This window comes from Aythya fuligula, chromosome 1, assembly GCF_009819795.1.
Source record: "Aythya fuligula isolate bAytFul2 chromosome 1, bAytFul2.pri, whole genome shotgun sequence".
NCBI lineage: Eukaryota > Metazoa > Chordata > Aves > Anseriformes > Anatidae > Aythya > Aythya fuligula.
In genome coordinates, this window is record NC_045559.1 from 54,671,518 (window position 1) to 54,682,788 (window position 11,271).

The 11,271-nt window shown below is 60.8% G+C and overlaps 1 protein-coding gene across 1 annotated transcript; it reads right to left on the bottom strand.

The window, feature by feature from the left end:
• Positions 1-698: 698 nt before the first annotated feature.
• Positions 699-10,758, bottom strand: TRIOBP (TRIO and F-actin binding protein). The gene is made up of 14 exons (XM_032208226.1): positions 10,652-10,758; positions 7,767-7,823; positions 7,401-7,469; positions 6,955-7,044; positions 6,401-6,510; positions 5,516-6,086; positions 5,051-5,149; positions 3,622-3,769; positions 3,323-3,434; positions 2,657-2,816; positions 2,416-2,526; positions 2,079-2,165; positions 1,509-1,672; positions 699-1,399 (listed from the first exon to the last, which is right to left on the bottom strand). Exons 1-13 carry the CDS (start codon positions 10,655-10,657, stop codon positions 1,511-1,513), a joined length of 1,782 nt encoding a protein of 593 aa, XP_032064117.1. The 5' UTR covers positions 10,658-10,758; the 3' UTR covers positions 699-1,399; positions 1,509-1,510.
• Between the last annotated feature and the right edge of the window lie 513 nt (positions 10,759-11,271).

Sequence of the window (11,271 nt, forward strand, 5' to 3'; positions counted from 1 at the left end):
CACAGGCAGCAGCCCCTGGCCAGGAAAAGAAATAAAAAATAAAAAAAAAAACAACAAACACAAAAGCCCAAACCCAAACAAACACAGATAGCGAGCGCCTGGGGAAGGGGGTGACCGGCCAGTTGCATCCCCCGTGGGTGGTTAGGACCATGCAGCCTGAATTCAGCCACAGGGGATGTGCAGGCATGTTTAATCCTAAAAACATGTGTGTAATGCTTTTGCCCTCCTAATTTGGTTCCTACAAATCCCTAACATCGAGGTGGACATCCACAGCCTGGAAGCTCTCGCCTTCCCAGCTCTGGCCATGTGTGCCAAACTCATCCCATCTTTTTTTTTGGGCACAATACGAGCCAGGTCCCACGTCCCACCATCATTTCTCTCTCATCCCAGCCCAGACACAGCTCTGGCTAAAGCAGAATTATTGGACCGGTGTCATGATGCAGATTATTCCCCCCCCCCAAACCCAAATACAGAGCAGACAGCCGGATAGCTGCTTTGCACGGCTTCCCTCAGCCTCCGTGCCGGCCCCAAAATCACGCAGGAAGCTGCAAAAATTGTCTCCACTTTTTGTCCCGAGCCCTCCCCTCACGGAGCATGTTTTTCATCAGCAAAATGGAAAGATTTTATTAAGTTAAGAAGTGAAGGGCACGGCAGAGCAGCAGCTCCCACCTCGGGGCTGGCTGCACAGCACGGCAGCAGCTCCTCTGCCCCAAAAAAAACAACGGGGGGGCTCTCCCCGTCCCAAGGGAGGGCGGGCAGGGAGGTGCCAGGGGGTTGAGGCTCTGCCAAGGCAGAGCCGAAGGACAGTCACTGAGAGCTTGATCACGCAGCCTCGTGCCAAGGTCTCCTCTTTCAAAGTCCCGGGCGAGCGCAGCTGCGGCCCCGTCGGCTCCCTCCTATGGCTTTGGGTGTCTTCTCCCCAGGGGAGCAGTGTCCTCGCTGTATGACCCCGTAGGGCCACGGAGATGGGGGGAAGAGAGGGCACAAAAAGTGCCAACGGTGGCTGCACGGCCGGGAGAAAGGGGGCTGGGGAGAGGGGGAGAGATTCTCTTTTTTTCTCAGGTCAGAAAACGCAGGTGATGTCAAAGCTTTCCCCCCTCCTCTTCCCCTTCTTCCCGGGGGAAGACAAAAAATTCCTCTATAAAATATAATTTTCACATATAAAATCCCGAAGAAGGTGCATGTTAGGAGCCAGTCCAAACGACGTGCTCAGATACGCAGGCGAGAGGGGCTTGAAGGGCTTCATCGAAAGCTTCAGGAGGGGCGTGAGGGGAGGCTGGCTGGGGAGGGGGGGACGCCGTGCCAAGGCGATAACGGATGGGACTCAACCTCCCCCTCCCCATGAGTGAGGAACGGAGCAAATTAAAAACAAGAATAGATAAACAAACGAAGGACAGACCTGGAGAGAGAGAGAGAAGGAGATAAAATTAAAAAAAAAAAAAGGGGAGCAGGAGGAAGCTGCCAGCCACCCGCGCTCAGGGGGGACGTGGCAGCTCCCCGGCGCTCACCGTTACTCGCTGACGCTGTTGCCCAGTGATTCCTTCTCCTGCAGGGCCGCCATGGCCAGGCGCAGGTGCTCCTTCAGCTGCTCGATCTCCCGCTCCGAGCGCACCTTAATGTGATTCAGCTCGGCGTAGACGTCCTGGTATTTCCCTGAGGCAAATCTCTTGTCCTGCCGGGAGAGGGGGGAAGAGTCAGCAAACCCTGGCGCTGGTATTGGGGTGGCGAGGCGAGGCCAGTGGGAGAAAGGCTAGCAGGTGGAGGAGGAACCAGCCCAAGATCTGAACCTCAGCAGCGATTTTATAGCAGTATTTAACAGCCCGGCTTGGAAGGGACCTCGAAAAATCATCAGGTCCAATATTTTGTGGGAAAAGGGAGCCTAGATGAGATTTTATTGAGCACCCTGTCCAACTGTGTCCTGAAAACCTCCAGTTTTTGGGAACTCCACCACACCTTTGGGGAGGCTGTTCCAGTAATTCATCGTTTTCACCATAAAATGTTATTTTTTCTGTCAAGGTGAAACATCTCCCGGCGCAGCCCTAGCAAGCAGGGGAGGGAGGCTCCAGGCAACCGCCCACCTTCTGCATCATCTGCAGCTCCTCCCGGAGGCACTGCACCTCCTTCTTCACGTACTGCAGCTCGTTCTCCTTCACCCGGAGCAGCACCTGGGCCGGGGAGAGAGGAGCCAGAGGTGACTCAAGGCAGGGGGAAGCAGAGAGCCGCAGGATGACCGCTGCCCCGGCCGGGCGCAAGCGCGGCGCTGGGAGAGGAAGGAAGAGGGAAATGATGCGAGGTGCCCCGGGAGAGGCACGGAGGGGAAGCTTGCGCACCTCCTTCCTGCACGGCTCCTGGCCGCCCCGCGGCTCCCCTCCGAGCCCAAATCTCTTTCAGGGTGAGAACCCATCAGCCCCGTACCTCCAGCTCGCAGGAGCTGCGCTCGTTGTTCTGTGAGCGGTCCCCGGAGCAGCGCGAGGAGATGAAGCTCCGCAGCTTCCCGATCTCGTCCGAGAGGCGGGTCTGCAGCTCCTGCGGGCAAGCCCCGAGAAAATAGTGGAAGAATACGACCCAAAAGGGGGAGTTTTAGAAGCCAGGTTAGATAGGGGCAGCCCCCAGCAGAAGGAAGATGCTCCATGGGCAGGGAAAGCCCCTCTCTTGCCTGGTTCTTCCGCAGGAGCTGCTTCCCCTCTTGCTGGCAGCGCTGCAGCGTCTGCTCCCGCTCCTCCGCTTTCTCCGTCAGCTGCCCGATCTCCAGGCACTTCTGGGAGTACTGCTCCGACAGCACCTGCAGCTCCCGCTTCAGGGAGTCCACGTCCAACCTGCCAAAGAGGCGCCAGGTCACTGCTGGCCTTGTCATCGGCATCGCCTGCCCCCGTGCCACGGACGGGCTCTTCCCAAAGCCTCCGTCGTGGCTTTGCCACACTGCTCCATGTGGCTCCAGGCTTCATCCTCCACCCTCCCAACACGAGGACGGGGCTTCGGGGAGCTTCGAGTCATGCAGGAGAAGTGGAGGAGCTTTGCGTAACGCAGGCAGATATGAGCTGATAGGGGAAACATGCCAGGAATAGCGAGGGCTCAGCTAGTTCTGGGTGGCCAGGCACCTCCTTATTCCTCTGTGGATCAATCCTGCTTTGCTGGCACCAAGCAGGGGATAAAGCTCTCTGCCATATAGCTGGTTTTATGGCAGCGAGCCTGGCTGTCACCCACCACCCCTGGAGAGGCAGACACTGGAGGCTACAGCCTCAGATGGGTGCGATAAGACCAGCACGGGGCTCGGCGAGGGCAGCAGCCCAGAGCAAGGGGAGCAGGAGAGGAGATTTCTTACTGGTGCTGCTTCTGGAGGGCATCCGAGATGGAGCCGCACTGCTGAAAGCTTCGTGTCCTGCCCAGCTCCTTGTTCATCTCCTCCCGGTGGGCTTTCTTCAGTGCTTCGATGGCTGCAGAGAGGGACAACGGGGGATCAGGCTCTGCCTGCTCAGCACATCTGGGGAAACCAACCCGGGGAGCTGACCGAGCTATTACAGACTCAGATCTCCTTCTGCAGTTCCTCCTCCATCCCTTCTGCCCTCTGGGCTTCCCTCGCCTCCTCCGCTTCCCAAGGCCACCCGAAACAGCCGCCCCTACCCGCTGCTGTGGCCGCAGCCTCCTCTGCCAGGAGCCGCTCCTTCTCCTGCCGCAGCCGCTCCAGCTCCCGCTGGTGGTGCCTCTGGAGCTCCTCCATCACCTGCTGGTGGGACGACTCCATCTCGGCCAGGCTGCGCTCGCAGGCCTCCTGCCAGGCCGGGGGAAAGGACAAGAAACAGGAGGAGTGAGGGGCTTGGAGGTGCCAGGCTGGTTTGACTCGGCAAACCTTACTCCAGCCCAGGGCCAGAGATCACCTCCCGGGATGGTTTGTCCCTCCCGAAAGCGAGGCGATGCTTTTATCACAAAACACACCGAGAGATTGAACATCTCTGGCTGGAGGAGGTTAACAGCTGGAACCACGTCCCGCTATTTGCCTTTCAAATGAAGCAGCGACCCCAGAATCGATGGAAACCGAGCCTCTTCTTCGGAAAAGTGACACCTCCCAGTGCCACATGACTTGGCTGGGTGCTGTTAAAGAGCCCTTCTTCCCCAGAGCCTGGCTCTTAGAGACCTTCCCACCCAGTTTGCTTTCCTTTCCGCTGGCCCTGAGCTGCAGGACAGCTCCCTCAGCGCCATGGATAACTGATATTACAAGAAAAACCCACGCAAGACATTCCCCTCTCAGCCCCCAAGGCCTGGGAAGGATGTTTTTGCCACCTAACCATGCCAGAAAGTTATTTTTAAGAAGCCCTCGCATCCCCCAACTTGCTGCCCCCAGTTCCTTCCCCTGGCACTAAGGGAAACGCTGAACCACCGTGAGAGGCGATGCTGGAGCAGCAGGCTGCAGGGACACAAGCCCTCCCCGGCTTCCCTTCGTGCTGAGAGGCTGGAAGCTGGCAGCTGCCTCGCAGATCAAAAAAGGAGAGGGATCAGGCTGGCCACGAACATTGAAAAAATTGATGGGGAATGAGCCCTTTTAGGAAAAAATGAAGTCATTCACTTCAAAAGTGAAGTTTTTCACATACAAAGCCCTGGCCTGGGAGCCAAGTGATCAGGAAGATAGGATGCCATTTCTCCCCGCTCCTTTTCCTTTATTTATTTTCATTTTTTTGAACATAACGGAGGCCTGTGGATGTTACCCAAGATCCCAGAGCACCTGAGAAACAGCTCCACGTGACTCGTGGTTTCCTTTCTCTGGGCTAGCAGCAGCCAGCTCACCGGGAGCCCGAATTTCCTTCCCCTGGCTGCCTGCGACACATCCTGAAATCCCAGCAGCGTGCTCGCGCTGCTAACCTCCTGCCAGGAAGCTGGAAGCACCCGTTCCCCTGGCTCCAGCCCCTTTTAGGGCTTGCCATACACACACCAGCCTTTCTCTAATTACCATTGATTACAGCCGAGCCCCATTAGGGTCACCGAGGCAACCCAACGATTAGCGATACCTGCTTGGCAGCGAGTCCCAGGCCGTGGCATTTCCCATTTTGGGGCTCACCTGAGAGATGTACCCCCGGGGCACGTGGCTGTCCCCCTGGGGTTTTGTCGCCTCGTTTTTGGCCCGGCAGGACTCCAGCTGCGCCCGCAGCGACTGGACCTGTGCCAGGGAGGGGAGAGAGAGAGAGGTGCTGAGCCCAGGGAGGAGGTGGCAGCCTGGAAAGAGCAGCGTGGGGAAGCCAGCAAGGAGGGGAGGAGGTGGACACGCTCTCCTCCAGAGGCAGATCTGTGTTTGAGGATGCTTAGCTCCGACAGACACACACGCTGCTCTTCTCCAGAGCTCAGAGGTGAAGCTCAGAAAGGAGGCAGCACACGCAAAACTGCACCAAAAGGCAGCTCCGTGCAAGCCGTGCCACCGGCGTGGGTGGCCTCGCTCCTCTGCGGAGCCTCCTGCTGCCAGGGAGGCACAAAGCCCCAGGCCATGCACTGTAAGAAGCCAACTTTCCGACAGGACAGATGCTCTCACCTCCTTTCTCAGCGCCTCGTTGAGGTCTCCGCCTTGGTTTCCCTTGCCCTGGTTCAGCAGTGCTGTCAGGGGCACCCGCCGCGAGTCCTTCAAGGGCAGGCGTTCCAGCTCCAGCCACTTCTTCTCTATCTCCTCGTTCAGCCGAGCCCGCTGCTCCTCCGAAAGCGGCGCGGGGGCCAGATCCGGCTCCCCAGCCTTGCGGGATGAGTCCCCCCCCAGGCCGTCGGCGTTGGGCACCCCGCTGTCAGGGCTCTCGAACCACCTGCGCCTCTCCTCCGAGCGGAGAGCCAGATCCCGCTCCAGATCCTCGTGGAGCTTGGGGGCTCGCTCCGAGCCCCTCAAGCTGCCTCTCGTCCTCGGCGGGGAGCCCTGGCTGGGGGGTTCCTGCTGCAAGGGGGACAGTTCCACGTAGTCGAAGGCATGGCGCTGCCCGTCTGCCTTCCAGGGGCTGCCTTTGGTGCTGCCCTCGGAGCCCGGCCGCTGCTGCTGCTGCTGCTGCTCCTCTGCCCGCAGCGAGCCCCTGGCCGGGACGCAGTTCCTCAGCGCGTTCTCCTTGTTGCAATCGGAGAGCCTGCAAGCAGAGAAGTGGCACATGAGGGAGAGAGGCGCAGCGTGGGGACGGGCAGACGGCCCCAGTGTGCGCGCTGCCGGCCGAAACCCACAGCTGGGGTTTTGCTCAACCCAGCCTTGCGAAAAAAAACCAAACAAACAAAAAAAAAAACACCGCGTGAGCACCGAGAGGTTTCGTCACGGTGCTTGGCAGCTCTGGCTGCGTGCGTGGGTGAGAGGCTCTCCCCACGGGGTGCAGAGGATCTGCCCCGAGCCCCAGCTGTGCCAGACTCCAGCGGGGAAGGGGAGGGGGACCTGACACCAGGCAGCTCTTACTTGGTGACATCCGGGGCGCTGACGGGGCGCACGTTCTTCCTCAGCGCCTCGATCCAGTTGCGCCGGATGCCCGAGGTCATCGCCGACAGCGTGAAGATGGCATCCTTCGTCTGCAGTGGGGACAGGACGGAGGCTGTCACTGCTCACCAGAGGCACGGGCAGCTCCTGGTGGTCTCCCAGGACTGCCAGGCGCCTGCTCGTGCTGCATCAGCTCACTGAGAGCTTTATACAAAACCCCGCAGCCCCTCTCTGTTCGCCTGCTGCACCCATTAGGGATGCCACCCTCTATCTTGGGCTCCTGGGGACGCACGGAGGGGTGGCAGTGGACACGTGCTCTTTGTGGGGCAGCCTCTTTCACACCCCTCAGGAGACCATCTCCAAGCAAAGGCAAACATGAGCCACCACAGGGCGACTCCGGGTGCCAGGCATGTCACCAACCACCCTGGCACCCTGGCACGAGGTTTGCACAGCCCAAATCTCTGCATCAGAGGCGTGGATGGCAAGGGAGCAGCCGTTCCCAGCCGGCAACCCCCCCGTGCCTGCAGGGCACTCACGTGGATCTGGAAGCCGTAGTTGCGCTGCACCGCGAATTCCGTCACATCCGTGCAGGAGCGGAGATCGATTTCGCCATCGAGGTCATCGGCCTGAAAGCACAGCCGCCCCCCGGGGTATAAATGCAAGCCCGGCTCCGAAAAAGCCCCAGCCACCTGCCTGCAGCCTAAAGAAAGCGTGAGCCACCTCCGCTCTGCGGGAGGAGGAAGATTTGGAGAGCATCAGAGCAGCCCCTCTTTTCACTCCCCACCACGACAACCCCCCCATGGGCTCTTTAGGATGAATGATGGACCCGGATGAGGTCTCAAAGAGACACTGGCCACCTCTGGCTCCTTTCACAAGGACAGGACATGAGGTGGCCAGGCCAGCGGTGGCGTCCCTCTCCCCCTCACCACGTGGACGAGACCAGGAAAGCACAGAGGGCTCGGGAACCGCTGCCAGCGCTCACCTCCTCGGCGTTGGAGTCCCTGTAATACCTCAGGCTCGAGTCGGTCAGCACGAACCAGTGCTTCTTCCACTGCCAGCAGGCCGGTGAGGGGGAGGGAGGGGAAAAGACAGGAGGGAAACGGATAGACGGTTACCCAGGGAAGCACAGGAACAGGGAGGGACGTGCTGCTCCGCCACCTCGCAGCCTCCAGCCTCTGCCCCCTTCTCCGGTTCCCTTCCAACTCCCCCTCGTGCCCCTCGGCTCCGAGCTGGGGTTTCCCACAGCGGGAGAGACCGAAACAGGAGGGGAAGGAAAAAAAAACACTGCTCGCACGGGGACCACGACCAACAGGGCTGGGGCGAGAGGCAGGATCCAGGTGGGGCTTACCTCTCCTGGCTCGTCCAGGATGGACATCCATCCCTTCTTGAAATTGAGGAGGTCTGGCTGGAGGAGAGAGGAGAAAGCAGAGGGTTACTGCGTGCTGGGAGCCGCGGAAGGTCCCTCGTGCCAGCGGATGGGATCAGAGTCCCCAGAGGGGGAAGAAGGAGCGGGAAGAGCCCCGCAAGGCTTTTAGGAAGCGCGTGGGGGTTTAGGACCCAGTGGCGGAGGAGGCCGGGATTTAGCTCTCAGCAGCAGGCAATCATTCCTGTAAGAGGAAACAGGAGATAAGAGTGAAAAAAAAAAAAAAAATTAAAGGAAAATATGCAGCAGGGAGGTTTCCACAAGGTGCCTTGGAGGTATTTACTCTGAGATAAGCGAGGGAGGCAGGGGCGAGGGGAAGGGAATGCCGGACAGGCCGGGGCTGGAGAAGGCAGGGGAGAAGCGGACACACCTCACCCCAAACCCAGGCATCCATCCGTGCCCCACAGCTACATCCCGCCTGCGACTTCACCACCGACCGCTTATTAAAGACACGAGTGGCTCCTCTCCTCCCGCAGAGCCTCCCCTCGCCCCACGGCTACAGAGGATGAGGATGAGGGGAGTTTCATCCAGCTTCCAGCCTGTTAAAATAAAGTTTTGCCCCCCTCTGCCTGCTCCTAACCTCGCGCCAGCGGGACGGCATCCCAAGCAGTTTCTCTCCCCGCAGCAGCGCCGTGCCGGAGAGCTGACTCAGGGCAACCTCTCTCCCCGGCTTTGCCCTCGGCCCAACAGGCTGCAGCCGCTCCTCCTCCCGACTCCACCAGCCCGGGAGGAGCTGCACCAGCAAATATCTCAGCCCAGAGCCTCTTCTTCCTCCACGACAGGGAGCGGAGGCAGTGAGCAGTGTGCCGGTGGCTGGGCACCGAGGGGGCCGGACGCATCCCTTCGGCCGCTCCCCCGGCCCCCGTCGGTGGTTGCCGCCCTGGGAAAGCGCTCTGAAAATTAATTCCTTCCCCGTGCTGGCGGCTCCACCCTGCTCGCCGTTATCCCTTTCCAATCCAGTGACTTCAGCCCTGGCTCCGGACTGGGAGCGGCAGGAGGGAAGGAAAGGAGGCGAAGCGCTCGGCGCGGCCGCCCCTCCCGGCACGCACGTGTGCGGGGCAGGGGAGGCAGGCAGGCAGGAGCGTTGTGTTTGCTCCTTTTCCCATTTGGGAAAGTGTTTTTGGGGTGGGCTGTAGGGTGGGCTCCGCGTCCTGGGGGCCAGAAGGCAGCTCGGCTCACGGGTGGAAGAAAAATGGACCGAGAGAAGGGGCGAAAGGACTCCCGGGGGGCTTCTGTGCAGGTCAGCTAGGGCTCAGGTATCGAAGATTTACCATGCCAGGGCATTAATTGCTGAAATAACGAGCCCGGTGTGTAACAATGGGAAAACAAACTGCAAAAAAAGATCAGGCCAGCCCTGCCAGAGCCCCTGCCAAGGCTCGCTGCCCTATTACTGCCCCGCACGCATTACCAGGGCCAGCAAATCCCCGCCGCAGGCTTCCCCCGAGCACGTGAATGTCACCGGGCAGAACGGGCCCTTTTTGCCCTGCCAGCCTCAGCTCTGCAGCCACCCTGGCAGTATTTTTGCTGTAGCAGGGCTGGCAGCACGGGACAGGCCACCGGTGGCCGCAGAAAGTGTGTAAAACCATTTATATCCCCCCCAATCCACGACCGAATCCAGCTGGAGCAGAGAGCTCGGGAGACGAGCAGAGACCAGAGCAGGGCTCGGACTGAATATCCCCTCGGAGGAAAAGGCAGGAGGAGGAAACGGGCAGGAAAGCAGAGCTGCCGAGAGATCCGGGGGCTGGGACACGAGGATGGAGCAGGATGTGTCCCCAGGAAAAAAAAAAAATAGCCGTGGGGATGAGAGGTGGGTTGTGCCCAGCCCTACGCGGGTTATACCCGGCCCTACACAGCACCGAGTGGCTGGGGACACGGGTGACATTCAGAGGGACTGGGTTACAGCCCGGCAGGTCGCAGAGCCAGCCGAGGAGGGGATACAAGGGTTGTGATAACAGCTGGCAAGTATCTGAAGAATGTAAACACCGAAGAAGGGAAGGGGCTGGGGTGGGAGCGGAGGAATCGCCGCCGGGTGGTACAAGGGAGCCGGAGCCCAGGGTGGAGAAACGGAGGAGAAGAGAAGGCAACAGGGTGAGGGAGACGAAGCTGAAGGAGGGGAAGGACAGGAGGACCTCGCCTCGGCGTGGTGGAGCCCTGGAGGGCAGAAACCCCAGAGCTGACGGGGAGGGGGTGGCCGGTCAGGTGCGCTGCTTCCACCACCGTCCCCGCGCCTCCTGCTCCTTTCGGGACCGCAGGCCCCGGAGCAACACTTCCCTGACCACGGCGGCTGGAAGGAGGGACCTCGGGAGGTCACCTCTGAGTGACCAGTGTCCTCAGGAGGTGCACCCCCAGGTCGCCCAGGGCTCCTTCCTCTCGCCTCCTCCCCGCCACAGGGCTGGCAGCGGGGGCTTCTCGGCCTCCCCGCCAGCGCGCTTCCTCCGAAAAAAAAAAAAAAAAAAAGGGAACTCGCTCCGCCAGGAAAGGGCCGCAGGCCAAAAGACAAAGCTAAACCGCTCCGGCTCTGCTCAACAAAACCCCTCTGGGGCTGGAGGGGACACGCAGCCCAGCCTGCCACCCATGGGTGTCCCCCCCAGTGTCGCTCCCCGTCCCCTTGCCACCGGCGTGGCGAGCCTCAGCCGCTCGCGCGCCCACCGGGGTGCCCTCCGCCTGTCCCCACGCGTGGGGGGCTGCCCCGAAAGCTGCTGAATCGCCAGCCAGGAGGGGACGGAGGGCAGCCCAAGAGGGGTGACGGGGTGAAGACGGTGGCGGCGAGGCCCGAGCTGAAGCGGGGGGACCCCCGGTGCCGGACTCACCGTCATGGCTGGGGCGCGGCGGGCGCGGGCGCTGGCAGCCAGGGTGGCGGGGTGGCTTCAGAGGCCGGGTGGTTCCCGTGGCCCCACCATGCCTGCCTGAGCTTTTTTTCCTCTTTTTTTTTTTTTTTTTTAATGAAAAAAAAAAAAAAAAGTTTTTCCTCCCACCCTAAACTTCCTGGGAGGACCCAGCCGGGCCAATGGGAGCCGCCCCGCAGCGCGCAGCCAATGGAGCCAACGGGGCGGGTGAGGCCGGTGGGGCCCCCACGGAAGGACAAGTTGTGGGGCTCTCGGGGTGACGCCGGGACCCCTGCTTCACAGCACCCTTTGTGCCCCAAAAGTCCCTGCTGCCAGCAGGAGATAGGGGAAGGAAGGCAGCTCGGCGAGGGGGTCAGGCCCAGGTGCGCTGCTCGCCCCCCATCCAGCCTCGCCAAGCGGCTCCGTGCCTCAGTTTTCCCATCTGGGGAATGGGCACAGGGTTGGGGTGTGACCCCTGCTGTCCCACGGGGTGTGACAGCGAGCCCCGTGCCCAGGAGGTGACAGGGAAGGTGCCCACTTGGTGTGTGCTGAGCCCCCCCAGCCCCAGTCCCAGGCTTTGCCCCCTACCTTGTTGCGTCTCTCAC